Genomic DNA, 25,392 nt, shown 5'->3' with positions numbered 1-25,392 from the left:
CCGCATAGAGAAAAAAGTTGCACGCGCTGTGTATCTCCGTCGTTATGCGTGCGATATCGATTATTCGTTGGGATTTATTGTAACACACACTCATGTACGTAAAACATTCGTTGTGCCGCTGCGTACAAGAGCCGAAAGAGGGAGCACTTTAGACCCGGCTGATAAGCAAGTTTAGGAATTACGAAGAGAGATAATAGTTGTTGACAAACTGTCGACTGAGCAAAACTTGGCGTTCTCAAGCGAGGTTTCATTTTTAAATCTGACCGCGGCGTTATTAGTTTGGTATGAACTATGAACGATAATCCAGTCGTGTAGAATTATGTGCGGAGGCGGGCTTTTTGTGCGAAGAGTTCTCATTCAGAAGATGCCGGGTATCTCGATAACCAATTTTTCAATGAGGATATTTTACGAAAATAAAATTCGTCGATTATTTATACATACGCAGAAAAAAAGATTTCTTTAGATTTAGTAAAATTTCTTTAAGCATATTTTTCTGTTGGAATGGAGCAACGAAACGAATTAATTCGACAAACTCTTGATCAACAAACAAGATTGTTTGGTTTCTTAAACAATAAATATCTTTAGGTGAAGTAATATATTTATTTTGTATTTTCATCCACACATTACAATGGTTATCACAAGCAATAAATTACTTGAAAGAAGTTATTTGAAAGAAGAATACTACGTTAGAAAGATATATATCACTATGTTAGCAATGTTATCCCATTGAAAATAGGCAATAAAAGTGTTTTTTTAAATTAGTATTTTCTTTCTTCTATCATAGCATATTTAAAGATTCGTAAAGAGTAATTATTAAAAGGATAGTAGTACTATCCCATCAAAAATAGGCAATAAGTGTTTTTTAAATTGATATCTTTTTTTCTTCTATCGTAACATATCTAAAGGTTCATAAATAATAATTATTAAAGAAGGCTGGAAATATATTAAATAACATTCATTTTATAAGAATGTAAAGCTAAATCACGATCGCATGCGAAGTTATTAATATTGATTCACGATTGTAAAAAGTAATTTTTTTTACTTTATTGTATGAATGTATAACAAAAAGTATTTCTAAACAAAACAATTATAAATAAAAAAAAATACAGATATTTTTTGTGTTTAACATTAGATAAAAAATGTAGCTTAAAATATTCATTTTATATTATAATAAATGTTAACTATATATGTTAATTATAAACAATAAATATAAATATTTAATAATTGCATTTCTGTATTTTTCTGGATATTTCTATCTGTCAATATCAGATGTAATGTAAATGTTGCTTGGTGTTTACTAAATATGGGTACACATAACCTCATTCAAATTTATTATTATTCTGTATTCATATTACGAATTCATACTATGTTTGAATTTTGCAACATGAACTAGTGTCATTTTGTAGCCCGAGTTTTTACAGACTTCCTGAATCGAAATTTCAGTTTTACAATAAATCTATTTAGTTCTGTTTAGTTAATGCTGCCTTTCAGTCACTCAAGTCGCCTTTTACCACTTTTTCTTCACAAATCAGCAAAAAAATTTACTATCGTCCAAAATAGATCACTTTTTCTTCTGAAATACCGTTAGATTTGTAAAATATAGGCATTCTATTATATATATTTTTGCCTCCTCATTTGCTGTCGATTGCTCCAAAAACGTATTGTTCGTGTTCTTATACAATCGCGATTACGTTACCGATAATCTCGCTAGAATTTCTTATCAACCGCTCATCTCTACTACTACTAGGCGAATAAATACACGCGATAATCTTTTCTTGTTATGAACTTTCAAATCGTACTGTGAAAAGAACTTGCTATATGTTAAATTATCCAAAGATAAATAAAAAAAAATAAGATTAAATATTATTTTTTTATACAAATGATCTTAGTTATTCTTAGAATTTGACAAAATATATCACTTTTAGTCGCTATTTTGATGTCTAAGAAGTTATTTTTTGTCCTATTCTGCTAAGAATCAATCACTATTTCACTTTTTTTTTGTACCAGTGAATGGTTTGCAGCTCTGTATTTAATTCTACATTAAGTCTTCAAAAGTTTTCTATTGTGCTTCTTTGATGCTACAAGTAGAAAGTTATTTCCGGTTTTTCCGTTTGAATACTTAACGTAGAACGAAGTAGACTTAATGTAGGATCATAATTTCGACTCGGGTTGTACTATGAATTCTTGCACAAGTTAGGTCTCTAAAAATCCAGATAATAGGTAGGCATGAATTCCCGATCGGTCAAAAGACCCACTGCAACGTGAGGCTCAACCGCTAAGGTGTGAAATGATTCGAGGTGATGATTCCCAGGTGAAATTATGTTATTTACATTAAACAAACCTAAGTCAACACGTATATCAAATCCAAGGAAACCTTTTTCTCTCTGTGTGAGGAAGAGGGAACTTCCGTTACTTGAGCGATAATTAAGTAACCGATTAATCGAATAGTTTCGGCCGCTGAATCGCTACGCGATCAACTGGCGCGATTAATATAATGTTGTTATATTAACTAATTAGGTCCGTTGATTTTCCCTCGCGAAAGCCACGCGCGGCGTAGAATCGAGTTACACGGTTATTTATTCACGCGGGGCCGATCGCGTAAATGCTGACGCTGGGAAATATTCGTGTGCTTTCCCAATCGCGCGCGCGTTTGCGCTAATCGACACGTCGGCACTTCGCGAATACACGAGCGCGCGAGTGTTCTCCGATCGTGCAACGTTCCTACAGCGTAAAAAAAGCTGAGCTAAAAACAGCGGAAAAAACGGCGAATGACGTGTACCGTTTAAGTGTCTCTACACCGACTAGTGAAATTCGCAGGAAACACAACAGGAGTTATCATACACACACAAATGATAACAATTCAAAAATTGATCGAGGGAATTCAGGGAATCGTTTTATCGTCGCGACTGATAAAATTATTCGCGTGTATTTATTCGCCTAGTAGTAGTAGAGATGAGCGGTTGATAAGAAATTCTAGCGAGATTATCGGTAACGTAATCGCGATTGTATAATAACGTACTTTCTCTCTCTCTTTCCTCTCTTTTCCCCGCCGAATATATACGTGCTGCGGGCTCTTTTATTTCGAGCGCGGGAAATAGCACCGAAAGAAGGAGAGCCGCTGTTACATTCGGCAAGGTCTCGTTCCTTCGACCGAGGTTCGACGAGCGAGGCCGGTCGCCAAATGAAAGCGCGGTTATCCGGGCGGCATTACCCGCGAGTCGTGCGGTCTAATCTACCGGCGCCTTCTTTTTACCTTGCCGTGCGCGAATCTAGGCGCGGATCGCGTTATCGGCTCCGTCAATGACAGCGAGAGAGCGTGTCGAGGCCGCGGTTTCGTGAAATGTAGGCACGTATTTTTGTCAAGTTTGATTTTCAGGTACATCGATATCGGTCGATATACCGGAAGCTATCGCACCGTAATTGTATACGCTTTTCGCTATTGAGATACTGCGGGGGGAAAAGAAAACAAAGTGGGGTGAGTTGTAGATTAGCAATTAAACGATGTTGGTCGATAGCGAGGTATTTTTAGTTCCATTAATGTACACGATTCTCCCTTCAGCGAAATGAAAAACCGACAGACAACAAAGGAGAGAGAGAGAGAGAGATGACGAGTCTAAAATAAAAAGAAACGGGTTATTTATATCATCAGGTTGTTGATTAAATTAGGCGTGCCTCAGGTTATTTGTTTAATCACATTTTCAAATTAGGTACGTTAAAATGAGACACACGTTCGTGGAATATGACCGAGAGAGAGAGAGAGGAAAAAGCGAAAGAAAATTTCCGCTTAAATTCGGCGATGTGGTGTGCAGCAATTAATACAACTAAATCGAAAGAGAGATTTAAATAAAGTAATTAAGAGCCACATTGTTCCGTGAGCGTTCGCCCTTGGCGGACACTTGGCGTGTATCTCTTTTTTTTTTCACTCGTGGCTCTAAAGCGGCTCTTTATCGCGCGTTCATACGCACGCGTGTTTATTTCGGTCGATTTCCGCTCGGCGGTTGCATCAGCAGTCTCGCGCGCGATAGCGCCGTGGCGTGCGAATCGGGTCGCGCGCGCACGCTGGTCCTTCGTTGTCAGAAATACACCGCGGAATCTCGCGAAAGAAAACACTTTTTTTTTCCTTCTTTCTCTTTATCTCTCTCTCCATTGCGTCGTCCCAGCTAGTTATGGCGTTTTAGCGTCCTGGTGTGGCGGACGTTGCTTTATCGCTTTCGAAATTGGTGATCCGCTCGTTTCCCGCACTTATTAGCACGTCGGATGAACGCTTATGTGCGTGTGCACGTGCGCGCAGTGAGTCAGCCGAGGTATCCGTACACTTCCTGAATTGTTGACTCAAGTGAGATCTAATCGTGCGGACAAACAGTCCCGAGAAATTCTAACAGAAGCGGCGACCGAGGACGATGACTAGAGTCTCTCAAGTTAGGGTCTGTACACCTCCGACTTTCTGATCGAAAATGGCGTCTGGTTTGTCAGAAATGTTTTATATATGAAGGCGCCTACTTAATATCCCCAGATAACTTCCAAAAGAATCCTCCATTAGTGCAATGTTATTTCTTGAAAATGTTTATTTTATTAACTCTCTAATGGTAAGGTAGATTTTCAGTGTATCCAATAAAGTTGTTGGACCCAATATTTTTATGTTCATTTTTCATGCAATCAATGTACAAAATGGGTAAAAGAAGTAAATAATTATGTGAAATATTCCCTAAGGAGAGAAACAGCGCATGCATGCTGTAAAATAAACAAGCCATTGGGTCGCATCCGACCGCAATCTTATCGTTAGAAGGTTAAGAAAATACTGTTATATGCAATTTCTTTTTCGTATAAAGATTTGCTCCAGATAGAGTTTCTTCATTGACGATCCTCAATTCCGCCATTTTCGATCATATAAGAAACTAGTAGACCAATCAGAAGTAAGTCGGTGGTGTCCAGACTCTAACGACAACCAGAGACCCTCGAGTTTGGCCATAAGAAAGCTAGTTTTGATTGGTCCGCCATGTTTTGTCAACTCCCGTTCACATTTGATTCACACTAACCTTAACATAAACATATTTTTTGCGAGAAATAAAAAATACGTTTCAGAAGAATTAAATCATTCTTTTTACATAAAACATTAAAATATATATACAAAGGAAAACAAATGTGTTATTAGACCGATTTTAATAAACATTATAGTTATTACTTTATTATAATAAAGTAATACATGATTACTAATCTCACAAGGAAAATAATTGTTTGTTGGTGTCCAATTTTCACGCGGAACATTCTGTGTCCATAAAGCCCGGCGTACGGGATCTCAAGGAAATATCTTCGTGATATAACCTTTGAGTGACGAATTGTTGCAAAACGGTGCGGCACATTTACAATTTTCAAAATGTTTCAAGTATACAGCTGCAACACTTATTATAGCGTGAACTGTCATAAACATCGATGCGAACGCATCAGAAAAGCTTAAGGTTAAGGAGAAAGAGAATTTTGTGAGTGAATGCGTGCGTGCGTATCCTTCTCTCTCGCAGGATTTTGACAAAATTGCCTTATGGCCGGATTCTAGGGTTTCTAACGACGACGTGTCCTCTCGCACCGAAATTTCCTCATTGTCGCGAAGAAGCGCGTTTTCGGTGCTCGTCCATGAGAAATCTAAACGGGGCGAATGGTGTCCATAGGCGATTTATTTTAGAAGACCGAAGAGAGACGCGAAAGAGGCTCGACGACGATGGGTTCGTGTCGACGCAAAGCGATCGACCCAATTCTGTCGGCGGTTGCATACAAGTATTTTTCATCGCGCCGATCGCCGCGCTCTTCGCCCTTTGCTCTCCGTCCTCCTCGGCACCGCCATTGTGTCCGAGTTGCGCTTTCTTTCCACGTTGCGTTTTCACGAGGCGTCTAACAGCGACAGTTTGTTTAACGCACGCCCGAGCAGCGCTTCCGACAGCTTCCGAACAGCTTCGGATTTATAGCCGCACCGTATTCGCGAGCCTCCTGAAGGACCCGGTCCGAAAGCAGAATGGACGCGGCTGGAATGTCGCGGGAAGGTCGAATCGATTTTCATGTATATTTTTTCCTCCCTTTTTTCCAATGCTCAAGGTGTCGGCGATCGCTGTCGATGAATCGATGAGGCAACGATAACGCAACGATAACGCAACGTCGTGCTCGTTTTCGTTTCAGGCAGCTGCGTGAGGGAACGCTCGAGGAAAACGGCCTACAACATGGTAGTCGGCTGACGTTGCTGCCGAGCGTGGAAACCGGACTACTGGTAAGTTGAACTCTCGTGTCCTATCCGCACGTGGGTATTAGTCAAATCACAACCTACTACTGGTGCAATAATGGTAGAGTAGTTATCAGCGCATGGTTTTTATCGTGCCTCGTTACCGCCGTGCAGAAACGGTGCAACCGAGTCGAAATTTTGGTCCTGCATTAAGTATTTATTTATTCTGTATATTGAGTCTTCAAATGGAGAAAACGGAAATAACTTTCCATTTGTAGCATCAGAGAAGCATAATACTAAACCTTTGTAGACATGGATCCATTCATTTTTATCGATAAAAGTATCTTAAATGTGGCTTCTCAGCCAATCAGGTAGTTCCTAAGTCACTTTTAGTATTATATTTTTATTATTTATAATATTTATAATATTTTTTTTATTTTAATATATTTATTAATAGCTTGAAAAAAATACCTAACACAGTAATATTTTAATTTGTAACTTTGTATTTCATGTAAGTATAATATGGTTTTAAATTTGAGAGAATATTTATTAGAATTATGTGATACTTCTTTTTCATTGAAAACCTTAGTGGTTTTAAATTTCGATTTTTCTGTCCAGTGAATATTAAAAAATAAATTCTAATAAATATTTAAAAAATAAATTCTGACATTCTCAGTGAAATTAATATTTGTCACAATTGTTTTAACATATACAAGTAAATGTTTACTTATAAAAGAAATATTATATTGTACAAGGTCAATTATATTTTTATTTCTAGAAAATATTTGCCAAGAAGTATTAGATTCACCATTTTACTTCTCAATCAAATAAATATTACTTGAACGATATTGGTTTTTTTGTTCAGTATATATATACATATATTCGCGTCTAGACGCATATGAATTTTCTTCGATAAACTATTTTATAGAACAAATTAGCGCGAAATGTTTCATACGGATGTGTTATGGCGTACACATTTTCCATATTGTATCAACGAATGTTTATATTTGCTGTTCGTTCCTTGTTAGTTAGTTCGGTGTACAGCCAGTTTTAAACGCGTAGCGAACGTTAAGTATGCTCTTTCAATTCCGAGTCCCGCGTTTTCTTAGGAGTATAATGTGTAAGTCCACAATAGGTGTGGTAAGCTTTCAATCTTTTGCTCTAAGCGATAAAATATAACATAATTTCTGACAAAAGACGTTCCTCGTGCTGCCAAGTCACAATGATATTTAAATCTTAGAAATTGCGATGTCTAATAGTGCTTAAAACGTTTCTTGCTATACTGAAAAAAATTGCTACATTCAAATAAATATTTTCCAAGGAATATTAGAGTAATTTATTTTATTTGGACTAAATAAATATTATTTGAATGTAGCACTTTTTTTCTTTCAGTGTGTTACATTCAAGTAATATTTACCTAATCCAAATAAAATAAACTACTTCAATACTTTTTAGTAAATATTTACTTGAATGTAGTAATTTTTTTTCAGCGTAGAAATTAGGTTTACGGAGAAAAAGAATTGGCTGACACAGCAAACTTTATGCTGTCGCAGCAAAATCTGTCAGTTACTATATGGGCGCATAACGATTTGTTAATATTAATTGCCATTCGCTGAATTGTTTTGCTGAATTTACAAATTATTTTGCTATAAGAATAAATTAGCAAATATAGGAAAATACTATTTGAACAACAAATTAATGTGTTTTAAAGACGAATTCATTTAGTAGAATAATTTCTATCCTGATAACAAAATTGTTTTTTTACTCTAATTACGAATAATTCGCTAATTTAGTTAAGCGAACTAAATTTGATTGCTATTGCAACGAATATGCAGTGACAACGATGGTTTCGATACAACAGCGAAATCATTTTTCTCCGTATACAATTTACTGCTTAGAGCAAAAGGCTACACGGAAGAAAAGGAATTAGCTGTCCATATAATACAACAATGAAATTTAACTACCAGACCTAGTTTTCAGCTGTGGAAACTAAAAATTAGGTAGGTATACAGGAACAAAAAGAATTAACTAAATTAACTAAATTTTAGTTGTACCAATCCTGGTCTACAATGTTTTAAGCCTTAGAGCCTTAAGAAATTGACCAATTAGTAGTCGATCATTCTCTTCACATTCGATGAATCACATTCACTGTAATTGGTCAATTTCTTAAGGCTGAGGGCTTAAAACATTTGTCGTAGACGGCTTATATGGACAGCTAATTTTTACCTGTAGGAACTAGGAATTTTTAGCTATGACAGCTACTTATCCTCATGTAAAAGCTCACTACATCTACCGTCGATCCGAACAACTATGTTGTTCCCACTTGAGAATCAGAAAGGCATATTTTAACGTTCGATACATGTCTTCCAACTGGGGATCCGCGCTCCTCACGGCGAGTGCACCGGCATAACGCTATTTGTTTTTTCCCTCGCGTCCGCGAACGTACAACCCGGATTTTCTCGCTCGGCACTTGGTCTCTCTCCATCATGGAACTGTTCCTCGCTCGCTCGTCGCCGCCGTCGTCGTCGTCGTTCCGCAGAGGATGCTCGGTGACTCTCCCGACGAACGTATCGCGGAAAGGCGCGATCCGCGCGCGCGGACAAACGCCGTTAACTCCCCCGGCGTGTATCGCCGGGTCACTTGGTTTCTCGGTCAGCATATCGACGCCTTTATCCTGCCCGGCGATTCGTGAACCTTCGTCGAGTCTTCTGCCCTTCGCAAGTCGGCCAGACTTTTCGGTAGCGAGACGACGTTAATAAATGCGATACGTGTTCGTACAATCGCGTTAATGATGTAATAACACGCCAACGGATATTGCGGTACATTCGGTACACCTCGTCGAGCGATTAGCGCCGTCGCTAAGAAGGAACGCGTCGAACAGCGGAAATACGCGGATAAGGCGTTTGGTCACGTTCATCTCCGGAATCGTGCGATACTCGGCAAATTTTTCGGAGTGAAATTCCACTCGGAAATGGATAGCCGAGTCACACGAGTGATTTTTCGCTCACGTCGAGTGAATTCTTTACTTCGAAGTTCGCCGAGTGAATATTTCTGCTCGAAATTGAACAGTGAATCTATGACGTGTCCCATCACCGCAGGAACAATTTCACTTGAACGCCTCGCGTTGGTATTTAATTGGCGCTCGCGCGGGATGTATGCGGTTATTTGAGTTGACGCTCGAAGAGAACAAAAGCGTACGTTACATTATATGTCTGAGGTTCGCATTAATAGTCGTTACTTGAAACTTGTCTTATGTGAAATACGCAGATCTGAATTTACTTCCGTATTAGTAGTCGTTACAATGAGAGAGAATGTATTATCGATCAAATAATATTAACTTTTAATATTGACCCAAATAAAATTCCAATAATCCTTGGCAGATATTTATTAGGGTTGCGTTCGAAAACCCTATTCAACAAGTAGAGTAGCATTTAATAAACCAATCATGATGAAGAAATCTCTGTTCTTTTTGTCCTGATTGGTCAATTAAATGCTACTCTGCCCGTCGAATAGAATTTCTGAACGCAGCCTAAAAGTAGAAATATAATTGGCTATATACAGGGTGTTGCATCAACATAAGACCCATTCAGATGGTAATTTCGGATTTGTCGATATAGTCGTATCTTTCCAATGAAGTTATAGCGTTCCTAATTATCATAATAAAAAAAAAGGGTATGCGAGTGACTATATCGACAAATCCGAAATTGCTATCTGGACGCGCGTGCCTTTGGGCAATGAACCCATCGTATAATGGATCGTATGTTGATGCAACACCCTGCACACGGAGAAAATATTATAAATAGAAGTTACCACAAAATTTTATAATATTGGACTATACCGGAATTATGAGAGAAATTATGATGTGTATTATAATCTTTAGCGATATATTTCATATGTACACATCACTAAAGATTACAATACATAATTGCAATCATAATTTCGGTATGGTCCAGCATTAAACAATTTTGTGGTAATTTTTATCGCAATATTTTCTTCGTATACAATATGATATTTCCTTCGTATAAGAAATTTACTTGTATGTGTTAAAAAATTGCAATAAATATTAAATTCATAATATCGAAAATATTAGAATTTATTTTTAGAAAATATTTACTCTTTCCTTCTATAAACAGAAAAATCTAAATTAAAACCACTAGGTTCTTTCAATGGAAAAAAATATTACATAATTCTAGTAAATATTCTCTTAAATTTAGAACCATTTTACACTTATATACAGTAATTCATTTATAAATTAAGACATTATTGCATTTAAATATATATTTGCTACAAGCTATTAAAATTTAGAATTATATTTGAGATTTATCTTTGTATAGGTATGATATATATACGATTTTACAATCACAATTCAGTTGAAAAATTCACACCTAACTCGAAATTCAAATCTGAGTGTCCCACCTGAAGCAGCGTCCAAATAACGACTATTAAATACGGTTCTTAGAGTTAAATCTGAGTTTTTCAGTTGAATCATATGACATACGTGACGTTATATTTGCAATTGCGATTTCGCTGAAAAATTCACACTCAACTTTAATCTCGAGTCTTCGATGTCTCACTTGAGATAAATTTCGACTATTAATACCGGTTTGAGACACTTACTTGAGGAATTTGGCTCGTAAAAAGCAGAACGTCTAGAAGACGCGATTTTAACGGGTTAATCGTTACGGCTGAAATCTGTAGAGGGTCAGAATACATTCTAAGCTTGAGCGAGACATTCGGTCTCACGATTCCGAGTGGCGGCATTTCTACCGTCGCTTCGAATGAATTTTCCCTTATTTTTCACTGAGATCCCACTCTGCGAGAAATTTACAGGGTACAAAAACTGTAGTCCGAACAAGAGAAAAATGCGCTCGTTGCAGGCGTGGTGACGCCGATCTGTCGCGGAAATTGGGGCGCATACGCGCACATGACGTCCAATAACGAACACGTGTTGCGACGCGGGCGTCTATACGGCAACGTTTCGCAAAGTCTGGCCAAACGTAACGTAACGTAATCTGACTTTTTAACCGGCTGCACAGGTGCTGTGAGTCGCGCGCGCGCGCGTAACGCCAAGCCTCCGGGAAACAAGGTGTAACGTCGCGGAAACGACTCTCCCCTCGCCGTGCATTTCCGCTTAAGAATTACACAGGAGGATGTCGTAGAGGCGAAACGCGTCGGCGGGATGCGTGGCTAGGGATGTTGTGATACTATTGATATAATACTGGTATTGGTATTTATCTTTTAATCGAGTCGAAAATTTAGTCCTACTTTAAATCTAATTTAGTTCTACATTAAGTGTTTAAAGGTCTTCATTGTGTTCCTTTGATGCAATAAATAGGGAAGTTGTTGCCGTTTTCCCCATTTGAAGACTTAATGTAGAATTAAAATTTAGATTGTGGAAGACTAAATTTCTTTTGTAGCATTAAAAGAGCGCTTATTGGGCTCCTTTGATGTTGTAAGTAGGAACTTATTTCTGCTTTTTTTCCACTTAAAAGTCCCCTTGTTTACAGTTTTGTATTAAGACGTAAGCAGTAAACAAATTGACCAACCACGATCGATTATTCTTCTAATAAACGACCGTAGTTGGTCAATTTAATTATTGTTTTCGTCTTAAAGCAAAATTGTGGACAAAGGGATTAATGTAGAATTTAAAATGACTCTGGAATACGGGTATTTTCTTATATCGATTTTTCCTTTCGATATTCGTTTCCGTATCAGTGCTACTTTGTTTCGATTTGTTTTCTTATTTCTTTATTTAATTGATTTTCAAGATATCATGTATCTTTGCTTCATGAAAATTAGTGTAACATGCAATTTGCGTTTTAAATCTCTTTTTTTCTCGTGATTTCTGTCATGCTAACTTTACGGTTATTGATTGTTGAAATAAAAGGAAAACGTCCGGACACTTTTACAAGTATGTGGAGTCGATCATGAGCGTCATTTTGTGCGTATATTGTTTCATTTCTACGTATACTGCAATAATTTTTAGCACGCGATTTTTCACTTTTGACGTTCTCAAGCAAAGACATTCATAGCGAGGATACAGGAGCTTTAACACATTCTTTTTAAGATTTTTAGATAACAAATCGTAAAAAGATGTAAACGTATGAAATCCTTAAAAGTAATTTGCAAGACAAATATTTCCTTGATTTTTATTTCCTCTAATTTTAAGTTTTTTTTTTTAAGTTTTGATACCAGTATCGATATTTTATATTATTATTATTATTTATCTGAGTTCACGGTAAAATTTTTTCATGGTATAATGAATACAAAAAAGTTTACGCTTGTAGAGATAACATTGTGAATAAAAAATACGAAGATAAACGTGAAATATAAAGACAAATTTTTGTTGTGATACTATCACTAATGATATTGATACTCTTGATTGATATCCGTTTCAATATCGATACTCTCATGTTATCACTACATTTCTACGCGTGGTTAGGGGAACGTTCGAAATCCTCTTCTCGGTTTTCGAGTCTCTTTCTCTCTCTCTCTTTTTCTCCCTCTCCCCAGATTGACCCGCAATCTGGAAGCGCGCGCTATCCCGTTCGTTCTCTTATCGCGTGCCAGTTTTGCTATCAGTTCGATTTCAACGCTATTAGCGGCCCGATTTTCCGTCCTCGTCGCTTCGGTCCTCTCGGCGGTTCTTGGCGTTTACAATATTAAAGCGCCCAATCAATAATCCTTTATTTTCCGCATCGGAGGAGCGAAACACGCATAATGATCGCGTTGTTATCGTTGTAATCGCATCTCAACATGCAACTTAATCCCTCCAATCGGCCAATCTTTTATCATAGTTCATCCGATATTGCGAGGGTCGTCGCGATTCGTTTTCATTTGCAATTCGGATTTTATGATATTCGCGCGTGTTTTCAAGCGAAGTGGCTCGATCGCACACGTTAGTTGAAGCGTTGGAGAATATCCCACGTTCCGCGCATATCTAAAAAACAAGTTCCAGGTTACAGGTTAAAGGGTTGGCTGGAGGTGGGACGACGACGCTGACGATCTTTCTCTCATTCGCTCGAAGTCTGAAATTGACTCCGGCCGGCAGCGGGCCGGGCTCGAGGCGTTAGCAACAGCGCCCAGCCCGGGTCCTTATCGTGACTGAGACTTGTTCGCATGGCTGTCAAGGGGACCGCCCGCTCGGTCACCCGCAGTCAATTTTAAAGCGCTGTGTGGGTACGTGCGCGATCGAGTCGGCGCATGTATACGCGCGCGCCTCTCGCTCCCTCCACCTCTGCGTCTCTAGTCGCGATTGGTAGGCATACACAGGGTGTCGTGGAAGAACGCGCGCGTGTTCTATTCCGTTATTATTTTCCCGACTTTCTCGAGATCCGGTGCCTACGTTGGATCCACTCGTTCGTTCGTGTACCGATTAATTAATTGCCGGATCAAGATGTAGATGTCATTCCATGTCGCGATTAATCATGCCGATGGCCGCGTTTTCTCGTCGTAAAAATTCGACGGTGCTTTCGTTTATGCCTAATTTATGCGTATCTTCCGACACACCCCGTGGATATCGTTCGTGGGTGGTTACGGGGGAAGAGCTAACGCTGGGTTCACACAGCCGCCGCAGCTTGGCCTCGCGATCGAAGAGAGCCTTTCGCTTTATCTCGCCGCGTTCCTCTTTTTTCCTCGGCCGAGTCGAGTTCTCGACCGACCGTGAGAGTGCGAGAGAGAAGAGAGGAGGATCTGGTCAGCTTTTCGGACTTCGTCCCGCGCTCTCTCGCGTCGGGGTTCCCCGAAATCACCGTTAGACGTTGGCGAAACCGCAGAATCCATCTCGGCCGCAGTCTGATTAATTTGGTAACTTTCAAACCAGTCCTGACGACGCGCACGACGTTTGTATGCATAGCGCCTGTCGCATCTTCCGATCTCGAGGCTGCGATTCGACTTAACATTCGCGGAGAACGGGATTTTTTGCGCGTGAAATCGCGGCGCAGATCGAAATTCGCAATTCGGACGAATAAAGCAATATTAACAAGCTTGAGTGAAAGGTGCGTGTAACGATCAGAATTGATTCGACGCACATCTCGTTGGGAAGTGAAAACTAAGTGAGAATGCAAGATGCGTAGGTAGTAAACAAATTTTAGTTTTGTTAAAAACGGTCCACTGAAATCTTGTCTCGGGTCGAAATCCTAGTTTAAGTCTAATTTAATTCTACATTAAATGTTCAAAGGTCTTTTATTGTTCTTATTCTATGTATCTTTTATTAGCTCCTTTGGTATTACAAATTGAGAAGTTATTGTCGTTTTCTTCATTTGAAAACATAATGTAGAACTACAATTTAGGCTGTGGAGGACTTCATTTCCTGTGTAGCATTAAATAAGTATTTATCGTGCTCCTTTAGTATTACAATTTGTTTCTATTTTTCCCACTTGAATACTTAATGTGGAATTGAAAATTTCGACTCGGGATGTTACTTTAACATGGGGAATGTGTTAAAAAGTACACAGATATGTGTCAAAAAGTACAGAAAAATATAATGTTAAAATAACACGTTCACCTTGTCAACATATGTTGTCCATAATTGTAATAATATAACATTTCAGTAGATCGTTTTTAATATATAATATCAAATTATTTTTATAATATAAAATTTATAATATAAAATTTTATAATACAATACAAAATATAACATTTTATAACATAAAATAAATGTTTATAAAACGTTTATAATGTAAAATTTTTTATTGTGTATATTATGAATGTTTTTGAGGAAATTAAACGTTAACTTGCTTTGTAATTCGAGGATTTTGGCTTGCGGGATTCCCTCTTCCAGTCAGCCACATCGATTGTATCTGTTGTCGGATGTTTCCCGATGACTTAAGCGCCCGGATTAAAGACGATAGTCTCGTTATGAACGATCCTTACTACGTGAAAACGGCTCTCGGCTAGCGTCGTTGTCGTCAGCGTGTTGCACAGTTAACTGCTTTATCCTGGGAAGCCGGTGTTTTGGCTCATGATTAAACGACAAACGAGATTATCGCATTAAGAGGCGCGGATGCACACCTATTTTACGGTAAATTGACTTTGCGCGGCCGAAGATGACCGGCGGAACCAATCGCGGCTCGTCTTCGGTGTGTGTCGGCTATTTCCGTCGGAAATATACTCCGATTGACCGCAATTAACTGTTGGATGATCGGTTCGACAGAGAGATTATTATCGCAATTACTTCTGGCGATCGTTAAAACATCAGTTTTAGAATTTGAAGTAAAAGGTCAAAAATTAATTAAAAGAGACGTTTGTGGATGAGCAATTTTTTATCCGGAGATGGAAGCGAGCGAAAAGTTAAATTATTTGCGCAAAAAAAGGGACGAAACTCGATTCATATTTATTATATTTTTATTTATCGTATATTTTATTATGGAGAGAAAAGGATTTTAAATCTGGAAAAATGTATCAATCAAATAAAGAATATACGAAAACTGTTCTCGTAGAAATTTCACTGCGTGAAACTTTACTGTGTTATCATTGTTATTATATATAACCGTTCTAATTAAAAAGTGGTGAAAAGGAACAAGCAAGAGTTCACCGTCAATTACGCGAACGACCGTCGGTCATTCAATATAGTTGGCCTGTGTATTTTATTATTGCTTTCACTCGCTCCCTAGTTGCTATCTGCTCCCAACGAGTGCGTAGGAATTTTTCCGAGCAATTAAATGAAGCTCATTTTCGCGAATCTCTTTCTCATAAATTTCAAGGATTGAGTGCAACAATGGCTCATCTTTCCAAGCCTTTTTCCTTCGGTCAGAGAGAATTAATTCGAAAATCTAGTTTCGAATCCCCCCCCCCTCTCTCTCGACATTTTAAAAAGGCAGATTGAAATCCTCCACGGTTCTTAAACGGTCCGTCGCGAGTTTCATCCGATCGATCGTTGCGCATCATCGAGGAAGTTCGCTGTGGGAGACGCCGATACCGATTGGTTAATCGTTTTGCAAGAGCGTTTCACCGAGCGACGAGATCGGCTTGGCATCCGCTGTGTTCACGAGCGAACGAACGACTCGTCCGATTTCGCGGTGAAGGCGAAGAGCGGAATTTTAATTTAGCGCTTAATCTGCAGAATATGCAAATCGAAAATTCAAAAGTTACGAAAAGAGACAGCACAGCTCGTCGAAAAATCGTCAATTTCAATACATTTATTTTATAGATATATTGCTCGCTCAAACAAGACGTTTACTGCATAAATTTCCGAATCATAAAATTGTATTTATATATTCTTGTACATATACGCACTTTTGGCAAGTCTACATAATTATCTCATGGCAACCATAAACAAAGAAAAGACGATATCTGCTCTTCGAGCTGTGCTTATCGAGTGTTTCAAGTGGAATTTTTTATACGATTTTAAACAGATTATAAAATGAAATAAATTTGATAAAGAAAATTTCGATGAAATTACATTGAAAAAAGTATCTAACTACTTCATACAGTTAGAAAAATATTTACCATTCGAGAATTGCGATATTTGCAATTAAAGTTGGCACTTTCATATGTGTTCCTGTAGATTAACGTGCTATTTTAAACTTCTATTTTTAATATCTTTCAAAGAAGGTTTTAATAAGAAATTACTATAATACTGAAGACTAATCTGCGTACATTATGCTACATAAATTTCAGAATAATTGACCATTATATTTTGAAAATACAGTGGTCTGAAGTTCACAATTTAATAATGATATTCGAAATACATATGATATATATTTAAACACTTATATACTTCTTTCTATTATTTGCACACCTTTATTAGATTAATCGATGCATAAATATAGCATTAATAAGAAAAATAAAAAATAATATTTCCGTATTTGTAATATTATGTATATGTTTACCTCAACTTTCTTTCAAATTAACATTTATTATTTAAATAACGAAATAAATGTATAGGAACTTTTCTTGACAAATACATGACAAATAAATTCATGAATACTCTCTTGATGCGCCACTGAAAATACGACACTGAGCCTTACAATCTTCTTAATGTAATAATTATCCAAATTATATGAGAGCTTTCACGCATGAAATTTTTTCAAAGGAAAGATGGATCTCAAACTGTCCAAACAATAATCCACAGTTAATAATCGCACATGTTCTCTCGAACAGCCGGTGTTTCCTTTCATTCGCGTTCTTTCATCGAGTGCTTCCTCATCGCTGGATCCTTCTAGATTGTTAAAGGAATGCTCACTTGGTGATCCGCGATTCCTGCGAGGACGGGACTTTCCTCGACGCGAGTTCGCGAGTCGAATTACCGAATCCGACGGATGACCGTCCGGCGAAAGGAAGTCCGTTAGGTGTGCGCGAGGGATGCCTGTCTGAGCCTCGGTTCCGCGAGGTTTCCTCTCTTCTGCAGGTCTTCTCTCGCGTTCTATCTCGCGTCGCGGTTTCATCGATTCGCGCCTCATCTTGCACGAGCATAAGAAATCTCATAAGAAAAAAAAAAATCGAGCGTGAGCTCGATCGCTGCTGGATCGTAAAAGTAATGCTATCGAACCTCGCGGCTAAACCTTTCCGGAACGAGCGATCACGAGTGGCAGTCGATTAACCAAGGAACGAGCGAAGCTTGCCCGAAATTTTGTTTCACCAGAGTATTTCCGTTTAACGACGGGTCGCGATCGCAGATTACATCGTTCTTTCCAGCGAAACGCAAAAAATGAACATTTTTAGTGTCAAGCGTTTCGAATTCCGCTTACGGTAATAATCTGGTGGTAACTATTATAATTACCGTGACATACAACACACCGTACTATTTTAATAAATATAACAATTAGTATATAACGACCGGTCGTCGTCCATAGCGTTGTCGCGCGCATCATTTGTTATCGTTAATAAGATGTAGACGAATCAACACGCTTTTTATTGCATCTGAAATAACGATTATCACGCTGTGCTTTTCGTCCATTGTTTCAGGCACAGCGGCCGGAGCAGAGCGTGATGCAGGCCTTGGAGAGTCTGAATGATTCACAGGTGAACGACTTTTTATCCGGCAAGGCCCCGTTGAACCTGACGATGCGACTGGGCGACCACATGATGTTGATCCAGCTGCAACTGTCGACGGTAACCCCGGCCTCGCCGACTGCTGCTAATCAGACCGCGAGCTCGCCCGGTGGCAACAGTAACCAGAGTAACGTCAGTGGCTTGTCCAATAGCAGCGGCAATAGCTCACACGTGTCCAACTTAGCGGGCAGTCACGTCACCTCGTCGTTGCAGACTAGAAGATGTCCCGCGCTCACACGCTCGTCGAGCAGCAGCGGCGTCAAGTTGCAGAGCAACGGTGTGCCGGCCAGGACGTCGCATCTCATCAACAGCTTGGCGAACGCTCTGCACGCTGCCGCTAATTGCGGTACCAGTCTGTCCACCGCCACCACTACGACTACCACGACCAGTTCGCCGGTGTGCTCCGGTCGGACGACCTCGGCCGTCGTCAGCCAGACGACGACGTCATCTTGCAACAACAATAATAATAGTAACAACAACAACGCTCAGTCGCAATCGTCGCGCGGCAATCACGTTTCCCCCACCAGCAACGGCTCAACCGGCGGTAACGGGTCGTCCTGTCTACCCTGCCCGCTCTATCACCATCACCATCACACCAACCACCATCATCGCCTTCATCACCACCACTACCACCACCACCATCATCACTCGAGGGACAAGCAGCCCGGCATCAGATACTATTCCACTACCTTCTCCTCCGCCACCACCGCCTCTTCCTCCTCTGCCAACTCTTCTTCTTGCTCCTCTAACCACCCGATTCAGGACCAGTCTACCTCCAACAGCCACGGCTGCGTTGACCTGACCACTTACGACACGACGTCCAGGAAGAAGCTTTGTACCGGTTTACAGCAGCAGCAGCAGCAGTCCAACGGTATGGACGCCACGAGGAGTCATGGCGTCGTCATGACGGACAACGCCGAGTCGAGAGACCCGCAGAGCCCAACTTGCACGTCGCTGATGGAGCAGCCAGCTAAGCCGGCTACCCTCGACACCCGAGCACTCGCCGAAGCGTCTCGCAACCTCACGCAGAAACTCAAGCAGCTCTCCTCTGAGGTATTCACCTCGCGGGTCGACCTCGCAGAGGTATACATTATTACCGGAGCCAGTTGTGTACCATTGATTCGCGGACCATTGAGAGATATGCGCCACGACCGGGTCTGGTCTCTTCAAGGTGAAATGGTTCATTGATATCCGAGAATTCGAGTTTGTTGCATTGTCGGGCTCTCAAAACCATCGCGTATTGTATTTCGTGTAAAATGATTTTTTAACCCTCTAATGGTGAGGTGGGGTTGAGCTTCGTTTATCTTACAACATGCTGTTTCCTTTTTCAAAGAATGTTATTACGTAGATTACATAAAAAGTGAACAAAACAAGATCGGATCGTTTTCGTTGAAAATTCATCTTGCCATTAGACGGTTAAATTTGAGAAGAGAAAAAGAAACGCCAGAAAATCAGCGTGTCGTGACACTTAGGACAAAGATGAAGAGATGAAGTTTCTCGAGGACGAAAACACAACTTACATTCTTCTTCAAATTTAGGAAAATGCGAGACGCAGACAGGGGGCCATAATAGAGAGTATGCATCATCACGGCAAAGGTGTGTACTCCGGTACGTTCAGCGGCACTTTGAACCCGGCTCTTCAGGACAGACACGGCCGGCCCAAGCGTGACATCAGCACCATCATTCACATTCTGAATGACCTGTTGTGCGCGACGCCAGCTGCATCCGCAGGTCATTATAGGCATCACCACCACAGGCATTCGCACAGCCGTCAGCAGTCCTCCTCGGTGTCCACATCTTCCACGGGAACGTCAACAACTGCAAGTGGATCTACTACGTCGGTCGGTTGCCATGATTCCACCACGCCGGGATATTCTACTGGTTCGTAACTAAGTGAATATCTAATATATCTGTGTGTGTGTGTGTGTGTGTGTGTGTGTATAGTATTAGAGTACAAGAATTGAAATTAATATACTATAGGTAACGAAAGTTACCCAATAAACACTAACTATCAGTAATATAACATCAGTGTTGTAATTTTTCATTCCACAATGTAACTGTTACAAAACATGCGTTATATTGCATTTACATTGTGGAATGGGAAATTATAACATTGGTGTTATGTCACTGTTGGTGTTTACTGGGTACACAGTAACTGTGTGCAATGCTGTTCTTTATAGCTGACACTTTCTGAATCATCTTGAAACCTTCCTAGTTTCTTCTATCTTTCGACTTTTGTCCACTAAATGTCAAATATGTATCCATTTCATAGATTTGTTTCCGCCATTTTGTGAACACTTCAGTTCACCTCTTCAGGAAGAAGAACTATTCAGGTCGTTCCTTTTCTTGAAAATGCGGACTGAAACGTTCACGAAACATCGAAAACAAATTCACGAAGAACGCAACACCAACTTGGAAGTCGTCCAATCGAACATTTCTTCATGCTGAGGAAACCTGTTAGGAGGAAAAATATCAGATGCATTTACTTCATTTTAAGGTTGTTGGTCTATATGTTAATGTTCTTAAAAATCTTTTCAAATTTCTGTAGCATATCGACATATATAGTTACAAATAGATTGACCATATCAAAGCTAAGACAATTGAAGTCAAAGTTAGTATTATTATCACAGATATAAAAACAACTTCCGATATCATGTTTTTAATTCTAGCTACTGAACTATTCTTATGGTTTTAATGAAAAACAAGAAGGCAATAAAAGAGAAACTATAAAAAATTACAAGATCGTTGACCGTCTTTTCCAGAAATTGATATGTAAAATATACGAGATCTGATAATGCTTCAAGTCTACAGTGGACAATGATTTGTCTCTTCCTAGATACAGTGAAGCAAATTTTCAAGATGTGCTTATCCCGTTCTATCTAAAGGAGTCATCATGCAAAATTTGTCATGCAGGCTAATATTAGAGATTAAGGATCAAAGATTGTGAATTATAAATCAAACTTTGATGAAACAAGTAATTTTGATCTTGACTCGTGTTATCCCAATTGGTCAAGTATCTAATTTGCTTTTCTCATAAACATATTTCTGTTTAGGTTAGGTTAAAACAGGGGAAGCATTTTTTAAGGTTTGTTTTTTGTTCCTGCATTTGTAACGCATGCGTTATGCTTGTAACGTATACGTTAAAAGTTAAGGAGAAGACTGTATAGTTCAAGTAGTATGTGTTCCGATGCTCACTCTCAGTACTGCAAATCTATAGTTTATGTACGTGTACTATAGATTTGTAGTACTGGTAGCAAATATCGGAATATACATTTCTTGGACTACTACAGTGCCCTTATTCTGTAACTTTTCTGTAACATACGTGTTATAGGCATAACGCATGCGTTTACAAATCTTTGTGCAGACATTGTGCAGAAAGTGTATCATAAAATAATTACGTAATAATACGTTAATAATAACGAAATTTTCGTTATAGAATAAGGAGGTAGAGACAAAAACAAACCTTTAGACTTTTTTAGACTTTTGTTTCATTAGATCTAGGGAGGGAATCATTACATACGTTCAGCAGAACAGCAACTTACTAAACTGCTTTGTGATTATTACTTTTGATTAGTACATTCTTCTAGAGATCCGCGGAAGATTTAAAAGAATGTTCCAATCATGGACAATAATCATAAAACACTTGGTTTTTTCTGCCGAACACAGACATTATCCACGGGTGTATGACAGTTAACTTGTAAAGATTTGGCAGTATTGTATACGCTATATTTCCCATTGTACTTCTTAGCTTAGACATCTTTTTAAAGAAAGAAAGCTCCTGTGGTCCCTCGCTGCAACAGCGTGTGCAACTCGCTGCAATCCTTGTTTGATGAAGCGAGACAACGCATGCAAAGAATTCTTGCGTTACACGTTCAAATAAAAAAAAATATATTCACGACACTTGTGATCGATTCAGTACACTTGTAAAATTATTCGAACACTGTTACTCGAAGAATCGATAAATAGTCACAAAATTAACTTGACACAAAACCTTTCAATCTTTTTTCTCGTGATTTTGTCAATGTTAATTTTACGACTGTTCGTTGATTGTTCGAGTAAAAGAAAAGTATTCGGACAATTTTACAAGTGTGCTGAGTCGATCACAGCTGTCATTTTGTGAGTACATCTTTTTATTTGAATATGTTAAAGCGTAATTACATAAAGGTGGATTGAAATTTGATCAATCAGAGCAAAGTTCACTAAATTTAAGATTAGTAAACTTTGCTCTAATTCAATAAAATTTCAACTCAACCGCAATCCTAACCCGTAGTATGATTATTCCTTAATGCAAGAATTCTTTGCATGCGTTGTCTCGCTTCATTAAACAAGGACAGTTGCAATGAAGGACCAGAAACCTTAAGGACCGTCTAATTAAAAGTAAGCAATAATAAATAAAAGGCGTCTACATTGAAAATAAGCAATATTAAGAGTATTGGTTAGTAGTAAAGCAGTAGAGGAGGGAGTAAGAAATGGGAATGCTCCACTTCGCTTATTCCCGATATTATATTTTATTCCACTGAAAAATCTCTTACTCCTTACTTCGCAGTGTTATTACTTCCAATGTAGACGATCCTTTAAATAACCCTACAGATTATAGACATAGTTATAGCATAGATTTGTGGAGCTTCTTTACGAGTGTCGTATTAACCACGACCTTTCTAACAATATTGTCACGTACCTCAAGCGCGACTTGGTGTCAACTATAAAAAACAGATCTACAATGTAAAATAAGTGCGATATCAGTGCTGATACTATCGTGATACTCGGCCTGCAGAGGAATTATCGAAGGAGAACGAGGCGACGAAGGGCAAGATGCGTCGTCTGCGCTTAGTCATGGAGCAACGTCGCGCCAAGAGGAAAGCCAGACGACAGGCGCGGGCCGCGCCATACACCACGCAGTGGGCGGCTGTGACACCCGCCGATCCGAACCACGAGCCGAACACGTCGACCGCGGGCACCGGCACCACCAGCACCAACAGCGCGGAGCCGCAGAACGAGCCGGAGCTCCCGCCGTGCAGTCCGGAACCGGTCGTAGCTTAAACAATTACGTCACCAGTCAATTCTTGACGCAGTAATATCCTCTATTGTGTAGATACTTAGGATAATTCTCACGTTTCTTTGGTTTTTTTTCTCTCCTGTTTTTTCTCTGTCTATCGCACTGATTTATTCCATAAAAAAATGCAAGGATAAGGGTCCTACACACACACACACACACACGCGCGCGCGCGCGCACACCTGTATACTTTCACCGCGGCCACCACAGTTCCTCTCGTGCCTTGAGCTCTACAGTATGCTGGAGTTGAGCCTTCCTTGTACTAAACTGTAGAAATCTGCGGCTCGCCGAAGAATAGATTGGAGGGACATCTGTCTCTTTTGTACATATTACTGTGACAAAGATAAGGGTATATCTAGCGCGTAGAATAGGCTGAGCATTGCCATTGAAGAGCTGAAGTCAAGGTCGAAGGACAGAGATATGTTAATAGTGTCTATTTTCTTTGTCACACAGTATTACAGTAGGAGGGGGCGATATAGGGGAAGCAGAAAAGTGAGAATGAACATAGCGACAGAAAGAGAGGAATGATGTGCATTAGTTTATGTGAGAAGACATAAATAATACGCATGTGCGCTCGTAGTTACTGGTTCATAATACTTATGTATCGTTTCTCCTCGTTCCTTCCACCAGCTGCATAATTAGACAATGAAAGCATCGCTGGCTTTATTGCCCTCTCTTACTAACGCCAACTTCAGCTGTCCAATGGGAGTGCTCAGCCTATTCTACGTGTCCAGCATGTGTGCATCCTTTTCTACGAATGGGACACCCCCACTCCTTGGTGGCTCACTCTATTATACTATAGAGCTCAATGGTTTCGTGCGAGTCGTATTCTGAATCCACGCGTTCTTCTGAAACGCCGCAACGTTTCTCACAATCGGTCTGATCTCGTTGCTTTTTTATCTCTCTAACTGTCTGTCTCGAAATATCGTTATCACAGATCTACCGAGTTTCTGCAAGTGTCTCCCTAACGCGTTACCTTGTGATGTGTAAAACACGCATGAGACAAACGGACGGACTGGAAGATCCGAAATGGTCCTTTCCTCCCCCCTTCTCTCTCTTTCTTTCTCCTTGAAATTCTCCGACTCGAGATCCGGTTTCAAACGTCGGTGCAATGCACGGCGATGCGTCGTTCGCGCCGATCCGCCGGTTGTCGGAACGCCGATGTTTCGCCGCAACATCCGGCTAGGATTCTCTCAGGACTTTCGATCGTAGCTGACAATAATTGCGAATGAATCAGTGTGACGCTTATGTATCTACGCACATCAGCCGCGCGCGGTCAAGGAGGTCGGTGGAATCCGCTCGAGGAAGCGGAGGGGTCCTAATCGCGAGAGACTTCCCCCCCCCCAGGATTAAAACTCGACGGAGGCGCGCGAAGAAAAGCGACGGTGGTGGAAGGAAAAGAAAGAAGACACGCGGGGCGTGATCGTCGTACGTTGTAACCTCGTTACACGTTCCATACAGCGATAAATAATTATTCTCTCGTTATCAGGCGTTTTTAATCGGAGTCTCTTATGCGAGTAGATACGTGTAGAGAGATACCTTAATCGCGCGCGTCGGATCGAGACCGTCTCCGAGAAAGCAAATGGCCCCGTCTCGACGGCAAATTGTAGCCGCGCGGAACAACGGAGAGTAGTAGAAGCTGTGTTATGATCCTCGCGCGGAACCTGTGCAAGTCTTTGTATTTTGTCCCTTACGGACCGGTTGATCTAAATCGTGATCTTCGTTTTTCTTTTTTGTAAGTAGCAAATGCACCTTCCGTCAAGGTTTTTATTTTGCGACAGGATGTGTATGCAAGATGTAAAGGGAAGCTTATTTGTTGAGCCGCGGAGAAAATGATCGGAATGTTCCGGTGAAAAGAAAAAAAAAACTGAAGTAAAAAAATCGGCAAAATTAGAAAAAAAAACAATACGTGCTGCGAAAGAAGAAAGCGGGAGAAATCAGCACAGCCGGGGAAATTTTTTTTTTTTTATGTAATTCGTAAGACGATGATCCGAGAAGATGAGGGCAAACGGGAGATGAAATGGAGCGCACCGAGTGTGTATGTGTATGTACCGTATCGAGGTGGAACATGAAGCGGATCAATCGGCTCGGAAATGGGATGCTCATATCAGTTTACTTCGCGGAGCGCGAAGCGTTGCGC

The 25,392-nt window shown here is 39.9% G+C and overlaps 1 protein-coding gene across 3 annotated transcripts in view; it reads left to right on the top strand.

Annotated features, from left to right (window-relative positions):
* The window catches only part of LOC106744435 (midnolin-B), a 39,117-nt gene extending 13,962 nt beyond the window's left edge, over positions 1-25,155 (top strand). Inside the window, exons 2-6 of one of the 3 annotated variants that reach the window (XM_014619210.1) lie at positions 6,166-6,253; positions 18,113-18,331; positions 18,413-19,282; positions 19,738-20,080; positions 22,974-25,155. In XM_014619210.1, coding sequence (XP_014474696.1) covers positions 6,166-6,253; positions 18,113-18,331; positions 18,413-19,282; positions 19,738-20,080; positions 22,974-23,239 — 1,786 coding nt within the window. In that variant the 3' untranslated portion in view covers positions 23,240-25,155. Of the gene's footprint in view, positions 1-6,165; positions 6,254-18,112; positions 19,283-19,737; positions 20,081-22,973 lie in introns of all 3 variants that reach the window. The other 2 variants (XM_014619208.1, XM_014619209.1) reach the window with 2 other exon arrangements.
* Positions 25,156-25,392: the final 237 nt, after the last annotated feature.

The sequence above is a fragment of the Dinoponera quadriceps genome, unplaced genomic scaffold, assembly GCF_001313825.1.
Source record: "Dinoponera quadriceps isolate SergipeBrazil2010 unplaced genomic scaffold, ASM131382v1 scaffold777, whole genome shotgun sequence".
Classification (NCBI taxonomy): Eukaryota; Metazoa; Arthropoda; class Insecta; order Hymenoptera; family Formicidae; genus Dinoponera; species Dinoponera quadriceps.
This window is presented reverse-complemented; position numbering and strand designations above follow the sequence as displayed.